We start from the raw sequence: 15,491 nt of genomic DNA, 5'->3' as shown, positions 1-15,491 counted from the left end.
TCGAGTCTAAACGAAGCTTCAAGTAATAAGCATTTGCATTCGTGTTTCAAAACTTCCCTCTCTCCATAATCAACTGTTTTCTCACGCTATGTTAACTCAATATAATCATACCATTTCCAAATTATTCCCAGTTTGAGTTCATTATTCGTGACTAATCTAATTTCTCACCTCAAACTCACCACCTTCATCCCTCCGTTCATCAATGGAGAGTTCCTTAATATATATATATATATATATATATATATATATATATATATATATATATATATATATATATATATATATATATATATATATATATATATATATATATATATATATATATATATATATATATATATATATATATATATATATATATATATATATATATATATATATATATATATATATATATATATATATATATATATATATATATATATATATATATATATATATATATATATATATATATATATATATATATATATATATATATATATATATATATATATATATATATATATATATATATATATATATATATATATATATATATATATATATATATATATATATATATATATATATATATATATATATATATATATATATATATATATATATATATATATATATATATATATATATATATATATATATATATATATATATATATATATATATATATATATATATATATATATATATATATATATATATATATATATATATATATATATATATATATATATATATATATAAAGCCCAAGTAGTGAATTAACCCATCGTATCACTTTGCCCTTCTAACCTAGTAATCTTCAGGCTGCAACAAGCAAATACAAATTGATTTTCAATATTGATGATACAAAATCTTGCACCAGCCTGGCAAGATGTTACAAGAAACAGCTTAGACTGGGCATAGCCAGCCTTTTTACTTTTACCTAACTTTCCAAAAGCAACGGTTTTTTTTTTATTTGTTAACCCCTATCAACTCAAATGTAATTATGTAAACTAAATTTGGAATAGTGTTTTTCATTACTGCCAACATGGTAGAATTCAGAACCTAATTCAATCCATGTTGTTCATAGAGCAGGTAATGTCAATGACAACAACTTTTTATGTAGTACTGAATTTCTTCCATCAATCAAGTAAGCAGTTCATATTGTAGGTAGCAGCTGCTACATACAAGGAATGCCAACATAATCATAATAGATTCCCACATATCATATTTCCAGAGTCTGTTTCACAGTACTAATAATATTCAGCATTTCTTCAAGGATCTCAAGGATCAAGCATTTCAGAATTCACAAAACTGAAATGTACAAGATATTTACACAGGATTTTTTTTTTTTCTGCTTTTGAGAAGATACAAACATGAAATCATAAAACTCATATATTCATAGCAATTTTTACAAGTGATGGTTCTGTCTATAAATACATACAAACAGTTTACAGAAGATACATCATCAAATCTAAACCTGGTAACCGACAAATGTGCCCTTTCCAATACACTCGCCAATGAAGAACCAACACAGGACTTCAGTGGTTACAAGCACATTACGCCAGGCATCCTGAAAAGCAATGGTATACTTATTAACAATACCAGAGCCAAAGAATATGACAAAATAAAGGAAGTTGCACAAAGCCATCCAGTCTATGAGTGACAATCCTGTAGAAAAGAGATCCACCTAAATCCACACATCATCCCTATCCTTTAGTAGTCCATATTGACAATACTGCACTAAACTCACATTTTATCCCAGTATATATGTATGAATTTGCTAATATCATGCTTTTATATGGCACTTAAATGGCTTTGTTAGACCATTTATTATCTAAGTTTGTGTACTGAATAATCATAGACTGTGTTGATGCTGTTTTAGCTCAGTAGATGTACTTAGGGAGGGTGTAGACAGTATTTCTGAAGCACTTAAGTTAATCTTTGAAAGATCACTTAGGTTTGCTGAGATACCTCAGGACTGGAGGTTAGCTAATGTTACATCAATATTAAAAAAAAGTAGGAAGGATGATGCAAATAATTATAGACTGATCAGTTTAACTAGTATAGTATGTAAGATACTAGAGAAAATCATTAAGGGTAGTATTTGGGAGCATTTAAATGAGAATAGATCAGAGATACCCAACATGGCTTTAGATCAGGGAGGTCCTGTCTTACAAATTTGCTCGATATCTTAGAATATATTACCAAGGAGTTAGATGATGGAAATAGCATAGATGTTATATATCTAGATTTTAGCAAGGCGTTTGATAAGGTACCGCATAGGAGGCTAGTGTACAAATTGAGACTACATGGGTTAGGGGTAGGTTAGTTGATTGGATTAGTGAATGGCTTTCTGATAGGAAACAGAGTAGTATTAAATGGGGCAATGTCTGAGTGGAAGGAAGTGGTTAGTGGGGTACCCCAAGGATCAGTGCTAGGACCTCTTCTTTTCTTGGTGTACATTAACGATTTAGATATAGGAATTAGTAGCAAAGTATCAAAGTTTGCAGATGATACTAAGATAGCATGTGCAGTACAGGGTGAAAAGGACAATTACAGAATACAACGAGACCTGGACAGGCTGATAGCATGGGCAGACAGGTGGCAGATGGAGTTTAATTCTAAAAAGTGTCAGGTTATGCATTTAGGTATAGACAACACAAACTTTAGCTATGAGATGGAGGGATGCTGGCTAGAGGCAGTAGAGGAGGGAAAGGATTTAGGAGTAGTGATAGACAGGACTATGAAATTTTTAAAGCAATATTTAGAAGCAAGAAATAGGGCAAATAGGATCCTGGGTTTTATAAATAGAAATGTTAGTTATAAAAGTAAGGAAGTGGTGCGTAGCTTATATAATTCCTATGTTAGGCCCCATTTAGAGTATTGCATACAGGCCTGGTCACCCCCATTATAGGCAGGATATCAACATGTTAGAAGCAGTTCATGGCAGGAAGATTAGAAAGCAAGGCTGCAGGTTAGATATAAGAAAATATTTTTTAGTCATAGGGTGGTAGACTTCTGGAATGCATTGCCAGAGAGGGTTGTAAATAGCACTAGTTTGACAATGTTTAAAAACAGATTAGATAAGCACTTAAATTTATTAGATTTATAATTATGTATAGTGCTGCATGATAGTTTTTATAAGAAATTTACTATAGTTAAACAAGACATGATCCCCATGTATGGGGATCACAGATTGTAGAGGAATTCGCTGCAGGACTTAGCCCTGTTAATGGGCCAAATATTTAGAATTAGTATATAATGTATTGTGTACTTGTAAGTGTATCTTTAAGTACTGATGACGAGGTCACTGTGCGACTGATACAGGATAACCTAGATAGGCCCTGGTGGCCCTTTGTTATCCTATTATTTGTTATGTTATGTTACGTTATGTAATCTATTCACATTTGTACAAACTGTTTTCTAATCTAAGTTATGCAATATCATAACTTATTCATATTGAAGTAAGTGAAGGACAATAAAATGACTTATCATAAGCCCTAAAACTCCATAGAACCTCTACCGTCTGGAGTGTGAAGGTCTACTTAGCATTATTTGATCATAATGCTACAAGAGATGGTGCAAGAAAAATCAGTACTCGATTAATAACAAAACATTCACTTTTTATGATTATCATCAATACATCAGTAAATAATTATCACAAGCTTTGATTCTTAAGAACAAAGCAGCAGGATTTGCAGCCTCACCTTAACAGCAATATTCTTCCAGGCACCAGTCTGTGCACTCTTCATAATATTGTTGAATCCTTGGGCAACACCACCGATCTCAGCTGGTGTGGGTGGCACCAACTCCACCTTGGCATATCGCATAAATGTGTTCAATTTTGGTGTGGCAGAATCCACGGCCGCTGTAAGGTACACCAGTAGATCAATCAGTAAATCATTAACCTTTAAAAGCCAACAAATGATATAACACTTACACATAATGAAGAATTATTAGATTATTAAATGCAAATCAATTTAAACAATAATTTGGTTCTTAAATATATACTCTATTTTCCCTTCCATTGGTTAAAGTGATGCAAAAAAAGAACTAATTAAACCTAACCCCTAATCTACCCTACAATAACCTAGCGGGGGATGGAGCCTCCGCCACTCTTCAACAGCCCCCACCTGATCAGTTACAAATCCATAATAGATTGATAAAGACAACTGGAATTGTAATTATGATAAAACTAGAATTTGTAATTGATTGGGGGAAGGATCAGGTCAAGGTTAGGTTAGATTACGGATTAGGTTTAGTTATTTTATATTAATTTCATCAGTATTTTAAGGAATTTTAGTATTTTTTTCGCATTTAGCCAAATATGGCGTCAGACTCTTGGGTGAATTACAAAATTTAGTCTATTTTGGCTTTCCCTACCAAAAAAAAAACATCTTTCCAATAAGCTTGTTGCTGTTTGGGGAGGGGGCTGGTAGCGAAAGGGAGGAAGGCCTTATTCTGCAGTTTTATCTTTAATTTATTTGTTTATTGCCAATCTTACCACCGTTGTGAGTGACACCCTATCCCTGAGGCCAAATACATCATAACACTCAGCTTAGGCTGATGCATCCCGGGCAGGACGGTCACCACCACAACCCTCCTGCCACAGTGCACATCACACACGTGTGGAACCATATAATCAATGCGACAATGTCCTACATAATCACCAAAAACCGGCCACAACGCAGCAGCAGCAGCAGCAAAATAGTGGGGCCGTCCACCGGGGCCACCGCTGCCCTCCCAAACTGTGGTGGCGGTGCCGTCCCAGCCTGCCCCACCACTGGCTCTGCAACACATCAGGAGGCATCGGCACGTCTTTCATTTGACTTACATTTGGCCAATACCGGGATTCTGGCGATCAGCTTGCTCATAATGGTGGTGGAGATGGAGTCAGCTGAGTATCGTCGTCTGGCCGCCGGTGGACTGAAACAGCAGCAATGTGCACTGCGTACTAGAGGGCGTTAGTTGCCAGATTTCATTCTATTGTTTTTTCCACCTGCAGAAGTGAATAGATAAAAGCTATTGTTGTCCCTCCTTACCTACAAAAACAAGGAGTGAGAGCGTAAGGTATCGTGGAATTGCTCAAAGACAGAGATTGGATCCACTTAACTGAGCTGAAAAAAAAAAAAAATAATAATAATAGCGTGAAGAATTTATGATTTTACATATATGTATTATCAATATTGAAAAAAAAAATAAATACAATTACCAAATATTATGAGGCACAATCTACAGATCTATTTGGTACATTATATACTTCTAGATAGCGACTAGCGGGCCACTCAAGCAGGCCAGACAGTAGTGATGGGCGAACCGAGTACTTTCTGCAAACCGAGTATTTCGGTATTGATTACACTAATACCGTGCACAGGAGAATGCTGTGCAAGGTATTAGAAAAAGTTGGGGTGAGTGAGAAGATAGTGAGAATCATTAGGAGTATGTATGAGAATACAAGAGCGGTGTTTAGTATGGGGGATTTGGTGACTGGATGGGTGAGTAATGAGAGAGGAGTGAGACAAGGCTGTGTTCTTTCTCCTTTACTATTTGGCCTATATGTGGAGGAGATGGCAGCGAGAGTGAGGCGAACAGGATTAGGAGTGAAAGTGGGGAATGATGTGCTGAGCATTCTCCTGTATGCAGATGATGTGGTGGTCCTTAGTGAGCACCATGCAGATCTGTAGGAAATGCTGAACGCTGTGAGTGAGTATGGAGGGGATTTTGACGTTAGATTCAGCAGGGAGAAGAGTAGAGTATTAGTAGTAAATGGGGATGCATTAGACAGGAACAGGACATGGATGCTGGGTGGGGAGGAAATAGGAAGAACAAAGGAGTACAAGTATCTGGGTATTTGGGTGGATGAAAGAGGGTGTGAAAGGACCAAGCAGGAAAGAATAGCACGGCTGATGTGATGCTAACGCTGCCAACGGAAACTGCGAAACTGGCTAACTGCCTAGTTTACCGTGAGTCACGGTAAACTGGCCGGCTGCCGGGCTGACTACAGCAGGGTTGCCAGACACTACACATGAAAAAAGAACAGACCTGCTTTAAAAAAAGGACATTTGCCTCCAAAAAAGGACAGCACAACAAAAAGTGTGTGTATTATATATATATATATATATATATATATATATATATATATATATATATATATATATATATATATATGTGTGTGTGTGTGTGTGTGTGTGTGTGTGTGTGTGTGTGTGTGTGTGTATGTGTTTAAAAGTGTATAACAGCAGAGAGAGAGAGAGAGAGAGAACCTGCAGGGTTACATGAAATTTAGCAACATTTCGGCTAGGCTGGGAGTCTGGGAGTGGGAGCGCTTTTTTAAGGGAGTTGCCAGTTGCTTATTATAGTTACCAGTCTGCGATCCCACAGAAAAAACATAAGTTTATAATATGCTCGATTTATTTTTATATAACACAAGAACAATTATGATAAAACAATAAAAAGATAGGAAGTTGCAGAAACAAATTTATTGACTGCAAGTTTGAAGGTTTGACCGGATCCGTGTTTCACAATGAAAAAAGAAAGAAAGAAAGAAATTTTGCTGAAAAAGGACAGAAAAGGACAGATTTTGACTGTCCTTTTTTACAAGAAAACTTCAAGACAAAGAGGCTCAAAAAAGGACAGACTGTCCTTAAAAGGACAAACATGGCAACCCTGGTTCACTATGAGCGGAAGCGTTTGGCAACAATGTTAAAAATATACTCATATGTGTATATATTTATGTATGTATGTACGGTATGCATGTATGTATGTATGTATGCATTTCACGAAGCAGTTTTCCTACCAGTATTTCAAACAAAAGTGACATCTGCCATTCTTTTTTAAGTGGTACCTAGCTGTCATTAGCATTAGCTAACAATCAAAAGGTGCCTCTGACGTATCAGCTTGCCTGCGATCCACACTCCACCTTCCCGTCCTATTTTAATCCCCACATAATTTTGTGAAGCTGTATAAAATCATTGAGTAATAGCCAGAATAAATATGAAAACACGTCATGTTACTGCAGGGGTTAACACGGCGGGGCGGGGCGAGGCGATAGAGGCACCTTGCTTTGCTTCGGGTTATGTGTTTCCTACATATCATAGCTTCCCCTTGCTCAATAAGCGCTAAGAATAGGACACATTTCGCTATACGCTATTACTTGCAGTTTGTGTTGACAGACTAGGATAATAAAGAGGAACGCCAGAGATTAAACGTATACAGAACGGTGAAATAACGACACACACACACACACACACACACACACACACAGTCTGAGTCCTATCCGAAGATCTGTCTATGTGCTCTGAGCTTGTTCCGTAATGGGAAGGCTGGCTGGGTGACTACCGGCGACCATAGTGAATCACACACACACACACACACACACACACACACACACCAAACACCCTCCAGCTGGGAGCTGGGTGTCAGTGGTTCCAGCTGGTGGGCTCCCTCATAACGAAAGATAAGGCACACACACACACACACACACACAGTCTCAGTCCTATCCGAAGATCGCTCTATGAGCTCTGAGCTTGCTCCGTAATGGGAAGGCTGGCTGGGTGACTACCACAATTACACACACACACACACACACACACACACGCTAAGTACCATGAAAGAAAATGACACACACACACACACACACACACACACACCACAACACCCTCCAGCTGGGAGCTGGGTGTCAGTGGTTCCAGCTGGTGGGCTCCCTCATAACGAAAGATAAGGCACACACACACACACACACACACACACACACACACACACACACACACACAGTCACATCCGAAGATCGCTCTATGAGCTCTGAGCTTGCTCCGTAATGGGAAGGCTGGCTGGGTGACTACCACCCATAGTGAATTACACACACACACACACACACACACACACACACACACACACACACACACACACACACACACACACACACACACACACCACCCTCCAACACCCTCTCGGGCCTGGAGCCAGGTATCGGCCTGGGTCCAGCCGGGGTGGGGGTCAACCTCCTTGATGACGTCACATATATTCGTTACGCAAATCATTTTGAAAATGAGGATTCCCAAAAAGGCAGCTGGACACGAATGTTATAAAAATTCTGACTCGTTATCAATCGAAACTAACTTCTAAAATACAAAAACATTGCCGAGAAAAGGAATAATAAAAATAGCTCAAAAATATACTAAATAAAGTATTAGAACTTCGACTTGCTTAAACACAATTTCAAAGCCCACCAATTTCATTCAACTGAATCGATAACGTTTTTCAAAAATTATGACTATCATTTCGATATATCAAAACCTGGCAACTCGCCCTATTAGAAAAAATAATATTTAAAAATGACGTTGTTTACAATATTAACAGGACTACATATCATTCTTAAAGTCCACATCTTTAACTTCTCAGGAGCCTTGCACACTTTTCTCATGATAAACCATCTTTTGAAAACACAAACACTTCGCTACAACCTCAAATAAAAAATCACAGATAGCGGAGGTAAAAATTTTAGCGTATTTTGGCCCTCCCATTCAAGTCATAAACACCCTCTACATCACCGTACTTCACTCAACTCAAGCATGGAAGACACGTAAAACACTGCGAACTATCATTAGAAACCCTTAAAAGGCACTTGTGACTCGAAATAAATGAACTGAGACAAATATAAATAATAGTGGAAGTCGAGCATCTGGGACCGGCATTTTGGGCGGGAGCTGGTGATGACGTCACAGCCTGGGGCTCGTGACGTCATGGGTAGGCCCGCTTCTTCTCACTGAGCCTCCATAGCACACAAATCAGGTAATTGCGGATATATCTCAACAACTGACATGAAAGATTAGGCCTATGGCTCCACTTTGTGACCTGTCTGGCCTGTAATGAGTGAGAGATGAGGCAGATAATGGCTGAGAGAGAGGCGGCGGGTCAGGGATCGGTTTGTTTACGTTTTCAAGATTTGAATTATTTGGTTTTATAAGTATGTGCAGGTGTTAGTTCACTGATATGTTGTCCTGGAGGTTACCAACGTTAGGTTATGACATGGCACCACCGTGAAATGATGAGTTACACCAATATATTACTTACGTTAGCCAAAGACTGCTCGGCGGCGGCTGTCCGTGTCACTAGCAGGCACCCACACTCCACTGTCCACTTTGTGTCCTCAACCATGTTTAAATAGTTAACCTCTGATTACTGAGAGGCTACACACACAATATTCTCTTCGCTACTATAGATATCACTATTATCGGTTCTTCATCTCCACCACTCACTGTCCCTCACGGCCAGCGCCTTGTCCTGCCAAGTGCAGCGCGGCTCACGGACAGCGGTGATGGGTAAGACGGTAACATTGAGTCATTCTCACTCTCGGTACCGCTCCACACTGGTACCGACTGGCTGCCCTGGCGCGTCGGCGCGGTCTCGGTAGCTCGGCGAGACGCGTCTGTACTGGTACGACTGAATGTGCCGGCATCATTTCCGGTACCGCTTGACGCTTGTACCGTCTAGCGTCTGTGCCGGGACTCTGCTGCTTCCTACCGCTAAGAATGAATAATGTGTCGGCACCACTCGGCGGATCGGTGGCCGGGACGGGTGGCGGTCTGGCGGACTGGCGTCTGGCGGTGCAGTAACACTGCAGTTGGCCGGCATTTTACCATTGCATTTCTACTTCTACTACTACTGCTGCTGCTGCTGCATACCACTCAATTCATACCATTACGAATTATTTTTTTCATGTTAGTTTGCTATAATTTAGGTATTTCCCATCAGTTTTAAAAGGAACCACAATATATTATGAAGATGGCCGTGTGTCTTATATATATATATATATATATATATATATATATATATATATATATATATATATATATATATATATATATATATATATATGTGTGTGTGTGTGTGTATATATATATATATATGTGTGTGTGTGTGTGTGTGTGTGTGTGTGTGTGTGTGTGTGTGTGTACCGGTACAGTACCGGTAGTATCGGTAACGGTTTCTTTTGTACCGGTACGTACCGGTACTGAAATTAGCGGTACTTGCCCACCACTACTAACTGCCAACTGTGAACTGACTGAGTAAGCCTACTCGTCGTGTACTCGTACAGGTCTCTCTTTCCTTCACCCAAGCCCGTGTGTTGGACTGTTGGCACTGTTAGGCTTGTTCTTAGGAATTGGACTATTCCATTCATGTCTGGGTGGTTGTGCGGCATGCACCGCCTTCTTCCCCAACAAAATACCGAAAAAAATCTTTACTCTTTAGTTTGAAGTCCTGTATTACATTTTCAACGCATAAATTGAACATGTAATTGAATTATAAAAACCGAGTAAACCGAGTAGTACTCACTCAAATCCAAAAACCGAGTAAACCGAGTACTACTCGGACCAAAACTGCCATCCCTACCAGACAGCTGAGCGGAGTGGGGAAGGCGGGGCGGTGCAGGCCCTTCAAACTGTGAGTCTGTGACGATGGGAGCCAGGACCAAGCGACCCAGATGTATTACTTGTTTGACTCCAGCCAAAGCGTTATTTAAAAAGAGTGATGGAGATTTCATCAAGCTTCTGGAGTGTGTGAGTGCTGTGCTTCAGATCACAAATTTCCGTTGTGGTGGATGAAATTTGTTTACCTTTAAAGTAGAAAAAATTATCTGACATACACAGTATTTACATTGCAGTATCAGTTTATTTACATCATGTGTTGAATTCAGAGGTGCATAAATTTGTCCCAATGACTTTTGTTACATTGTCATTCTTTTTAGTACAAAACTCTAACAGCATATTGGGATATGCCACAAGGTCCATTTTATTACTCCAGATAGCATTCCTTTATTCGACTGAGGGTTTAAACAGTAGTTAGGAAATGAAAAGTTATTGAAAGCTATTTATTCTAAGACTTACATCATATCCAAATTATTGTAAGTTCTGCTATACCCTCATTAACTCTGGCATCATCATCGTCATCATCACAAGTGTTATCATCATTATCATTGCCTAGCCCATATAGCTACCACGCTAAGCATTCATAGGACACCTGTGCAAGGTTGGTGGGCCGCAGTGTCATCTCAGGGAACATTCAGAGCTGTTTTCCTCAAGTTTACATTGTGAAAACAGAAAATTCAAATTATCTCCTCTTGAGCAGCAATTGGAATCTATGATATCTTGGTTGTAAGTCAAGCAGAGTCATTTGCAATAATCCAGTCACTGTATGTGTATTACTTTATCTCTAAATTGCCAGTGGGAGATTTTATTACACTCGTCCTTCATTATCTCTGTATGGGGACTGGCAGCTCAGTGGTCTTTTTATTTATTGATTTTTTTGTCTAAATTTTTTGTTGCCCTTGGTCAGCACTCCTTTTACATAAAGAAGTTTATTATGTACAGATTTAGTAATGGTCCAGTATAGCCATGCCTCCCTACTTTTCTATTATTTCCCTCCACACCTTCACAAAACCCATAGTACATGTATCATTTGATAGTATAAAGTGATGGAAAAATATCACTGACCCTCAATGCTACAAGTGACTCAGGATTTCTTCTAAGCCAAGTTTTTGTATCTATCCCCAAGAAGGATCTATTGAAAATTAAACATTTCACACCATGTTGGAAAATTAATCTACTGTCAGAAAATAAATCACTACCATACTTAACCTATTTTATCGTAACCTAAGCTTCACTACTGTGCTTTACATAATCTAACTTAACCTCTAACCTAAACCTAACCTAGCATAAATGTAACCTGTAAAGTAATTTTACCTTATTGAGGAGGGTAGAGCTTAGTGACAGGATGCTTTAGGTTAGTTTAGGTTAAAATATGTAAAGCACCGTAGTGTTTTACTTTTTGGGGGTTAAGTTAAAATATGTAAAGCACTGTAGTGTTTTACTTTTTGGGGGTAGATGATAAAAACTTGGGTTAGGAGAAATCCCAAGCCACCTGTAGCATCATGAAGGTTAGAGATATTTTTCCACCACTTTATTGTATGATATATATATATATATATATATATATATATATATATATATATATATATATATATATATATATATATATATATATATATATATATATATATATATATATATATATATATATATATATATATATATATATATATATATATATATATATATATATATATATATATATATATATATATATATATATATATATATATATATATATACTATGGGTTTTGTAAAGGTGTGGAATATAAATATATATATATAAGAATAAAAAGGCATAGTTATACTGGACCACTACTAAAGATTTCAAGTAACTTCTAATAATATTTTGATTCTGCTTGTAACAGTTTCATCAAGGTATCGTCACCTTTTTATCTCATCTCAGTGACAAAGTGTTATCATCATTGCAGCCCTCGTGTGGCCAGACAGTGGATCGCTATGTGGAATGTGAGAAGAGCATCATCTTTATGGATATGCTACTTCAGGACATTGCAGTGTACAGACACATCTTATTCAATGCAGACAATTTTGTGAGTACTGTACTTTATTATTTTTCCATTGCATTCACATACATACTGTTTGTCATGATTGAATGAAGAACACTATGAGTGAGAAGTTGAACTATTATAAATTCAGGAAGTGTATATCATCCATTGTTCTCTTCTATTACAAAATATTTTTCCAGGAACCCCAGTTCTATGTGAAGCTTGCAGTGTCCCTGTTATTGAGTGAAGGCTATGTTCGCTGGTCTACCCTCACCCACACCTTTGCCCCAGCTGCAGGGATCAAGGATAATGAAGTCTACTTGTACATAATGTGCTTGTTAACTGCAGTTGGTAAGCTGTCATACATTCATTTATCTTGAAATGCAAATATTCTGTATTTGTTGTAAACCTCCAAAGAAGCAGATTCACATGTAGCAGTTTTGATTTCTGTGTATAAAGTTGGTCATCCATTCATATACACAGTCAGCAACATTTGTGCGTACTTTAGGGGTCACAGGGTCCTCAAGTGTATGGATTAGAATTCTGGCCACAGTCTGCAGTTAGGAAGGACATCCACTTGGGATTACAGTTTCCATGTTCCAAAACCAAAGTCCTCTGCCAGGAGGCACCATCCTTGCCCTAACACTATAGGGAAACTGAGCATACTAAAAAAAATTAAAAGTAACATTCATGATTAGAATTTCCATTGATGTGTGTGTGACATTGCACAAACTGACAATGTGCCCCTTCTTAGATTGAAAAACTATCTGACAGGAGAGAATAACGGCATGGCAACTTAGTTTTGATGCCCGAAGTAAGGAGCGGTCATAAAAGATAACTTGCTTTATGTCAATATGTCAAACACTGAACCCATTAATCTATGCTTTCACACTTATATGAGGGACTAATCTTAGTCATCATGTAATTATTTTCTTTTTTCAAACTGAGAAGGGGCAAGTTTCAAGTTTGAGCAGTGTTACTCATGTCAGCAGGAGTTCCAGTCACAAATGTCACTTATTCTATACATGCTTCAAAACTATTCTTCATTTCCTTTCTTTTTTCAGAATTTGGTATCTTTGGAGCAATAATTCTGCTGTACTCTTGGATCAAGTTTCATGACAGGTAGGTAAGTACAGTACATACATATAGGAACTCTACATTAAATTTATTTTGATATAGTGAATCTTCTAAATCCAAAATAGTGAGGTAGAGTGGCATATAGTGGATATAGTGAATCTTCTAAATCCAAAATAGTGAGGTAAAGTGGCAGGACTGTATTATCCACAGTACCACACCATAATTAGCCTTAGTCTGTCTCCGGGACTCTGATTTTTGGAGTCTATTTAAGCTTTCAACAACTGTATAGTAGGTGGAGGCATTTTATCATCTATCATGGGCATGTGAACTTAGTCACAGAGAGACATTATCTTTTCATCACAACTTTTCTAAAGTATACATCTAAAAAAGGAAATGTTATTGTGCACACTTGATTAGTAGATTGTGTCGTGCCTCCCTTGAATATATTCTTAATTTATTTGTATCCTTATTGATATACTGTATACTTTTACATTGTCATTTGATCAATTTTTACTTATTATTTGTTTATTATCATCTATTTATTATTATTATTACATTTTTTTTCTTTTTTTCAGGATTGAATTATCATCTCTTTACAATGGACTGCTTCTAGGTCAGTATGGAAGACTTGCCAATGTTGCAGCCATCATTTGGTACCAAAGCCCAAGTCTGATCTTCCAGAGCCTTGTTCTTGTTTTCATCATCATCTCTACTATACAAAGCACTAGAGGTGAGTTTTCATTGGATATAGCTGTCCTCATGTCACTTGAAAGCTAAGTTGTATTGTGTTACTCTTATCAAGTAAATAGTATGATGAAGTGTGTCATACACTGATCTTCTTAAACAATGGTAATGCAGTGTCTTCTATTCAATGTCCTTCAGGCATTGAATACTTTTCAGACTATTACATCATTATTGAAAGCAGGGCCTCTGGATCTCAAGTTGAACTTGAGATGAGACAGTATTAGGATACTTGGTCATCAACTTGAGATGAAACAGTATTAGGATATGTGGTCGTTACTTTGGTTACACCAGACTTGGGAACAATTTGTGTTGCTAGTTTTTGTATGTACTTCATTAGGAAATGGAAAGATATTTATTTGAAGGTAGCTTTCAGCTGATTAATTCTCTGCCAGGACACTCATGGAAATATGATTGTAACTATATTCAGGCTGTGGTGATCAAGACCTGAGTGGATTATGGTTGACCTTGACTGTTCTGTCATTACATAACAAAGTCACAAAAGAGGTATTTGATTTTGTGAAATGTTTACATCATGATTTACATATAAAGCTAATGACTTACTAGGAAGGTGTTAAAATTTGCTGATTTTTTCTACAGGTGCTATAAACACTGGGAGGTGTGAGAGCAGCTTCCTGGTCATCACAGCCACTGCCATTAGCACATCATCATCATATATATTCCAGTTATATCTTATAGACATGTATAAAAAGTATTCTTTGTAAGAATCAATAAACTCAATAAACAGTTACCTATGACAAGTTTAGTGTCTTCCAAACTATTGCAGTAACCATACCTTCATAGCTAAATTTCATGTTCATGGATCTTACATCACAACTTAAATTAATAATTTTCATATATACATATATATATACATATATATATGTATATATATATATATATATATATATATATATATATATATATATATATATATATATATATATATATATATATATATATATATATATATATATATATATATATATATATATATATATATATATATATATATATATATATATATATATATATATATATATATATATATATATATATATATATATATATATATATATATATATATATATATATATATATATATATATATATATATATATATATATATATATATATATATATATATATATATATATATATATATATATATATATATATATATATATATATATATATATATATATATATATATATATATATATATATATATATATATATATATATATATATATA

At 36.3% G+C, this 15,491-nt stretch overlaps 2 protein-coding genes across 5 annotated transcripts; one reads left to right on the top strand and one right to left on the bottom strand.

Moving 5' to 3' along the window:
* Window positions 1–1,362: 1,362 nt before the first annotated feature.
* LOC123514186 (ATP synthase subunit g, mitochondrial-like) lies at window positions 1,363–9,091 on the bottom strand. 2 transcript variants are annotated; one of them, XM_045271836.1, is made up of 4 exons: window positions 9,059–9,091; window positions 4,657–4,985; window positions 3,694–3,854; window positions 1,363–1,556 (listed from the first exon to the last, which is right to left on the bottom strand). In XM_045271836.1, the coding sequence occupies exons 2-4, from the start codon at window positions 4,784–4,786 to the stop codon at window positions 1,458–1,460; spliced, it is 390 nt and encodes a 129-aa protein (XP_045127771.1). In that variant the 5' UTR covers window positions 4,787–4,985; window positions 9,059–9,091; the 3' UTR covers window positions 1,363–1,457. The 2 variants fall into 2 exon arrangements, with proteins under 2 accessions (XP_045127771.1, XP_045127773.1); XM_045271838.1 differs by having other exon boundaries at window positions 4,821–4,985; window positions 9,059–9,086.
* A 1,198-nt stretch (window positions 9,092–10,289) lies between these two features.
* Window positions 10,290–14,990, top strand: LOC123514334 (protein ARV1-like). Of its 3 annotated transcripts, XM_045272170.1 has the most exons (7): window positions 10,360–10,545; window positions 12,345–12,464; window positions 12,620–12,770; window positions 13,484–13,541; window positions 14,072–14,226; window positions 14,668–14,744; window positions 14,838–14,990. In XM_045272170.1, the coding sequence occupies exons 1-7, from the start codon at window positions 10,444–10,446 to the stop codon at window positions 14,844–14,846; spliced, it is 672 nt and encodes a 223-aa protein (XP_045128105.1). In that variant the 5' UTR covers window positions 10,360–10,443; the 3' UTR covers window positions 14,847–14,990. The 3 variants fall into 3 exon arrangements, with proteins under 3 accessions (XP_045128106.1, XP_045128105.1, XP_045128104.1); XM_045272171.1 differs by lacking the exon at window positions 14,668–14,744 and having other exon boundaries at window positions 10,290–10,429; XM_045272169.1 differs by lacking the exon at window positions 14,668–14,744 and having other exon boundaries at window positions 10,361–10,545.
* Window positions 14,991–15,491: the final 501 nt, after the last annotated feature.

This window comes from Portunus trituberculatus, chromosome 37 (assembly GCF_017591435.1).
Source record: "Portunus trituberculatus isolate SZX2019 chromosome 37, ASM1759143v1, whole genome shotgun sequence".
NCBI lineage: Eukaryota > Metazoa > Arthropoda > Malacostraca > Decapoda > Portunidae > Portunus > Portunus trituberculatus.
This window is presented reverse-complemented; position numbering and strand designations above follow the sequence as displayed.

Coding starts and splice junctions, on each gene's coding strand:
- LOC123514186 (XM_045271836.1), bottom strand. CDS start 4,786: ATGTGTTGCAGAGCCAGTGGTGGGGCAGGCTGGGACGGCACCGCCACC. Junction 3,855..4,656: donor TGCGTTGTGGCCGGTTTTTG/GTGATTATGTAG, acceptor TGTACCTTACAG/CGGCCGTGGATTCTGCCACA. Junction 1,557..3,693: donor GGAAGAATATTGCTGTTAAG/GTGAGGCTGCAA, acceptor ATTGCTTTTCAG/GATGCCTGGCGTAATGTGCT.
- LOC123514334 (XM_045272169.1), top strand. CDS start 10,444: ATGGGAGCCAGGACCAAGCGACCCAGATGTATTACTTGTTTGACTCCA. Junction 12,465..12,619: donor TATTCAATGCAGACAATTTT/GTGAGTACTGTA, acceptor ATATTTTTCCAG/GAACCCCAGTTCTATGTGAA. Junction 14,227..14,837: donor TACTATACAAAGCACTAGAG/GTGAGTTTTCAT, acceptor TTTTTTCTACAG/GTGCTATAAACACTGGGAGG.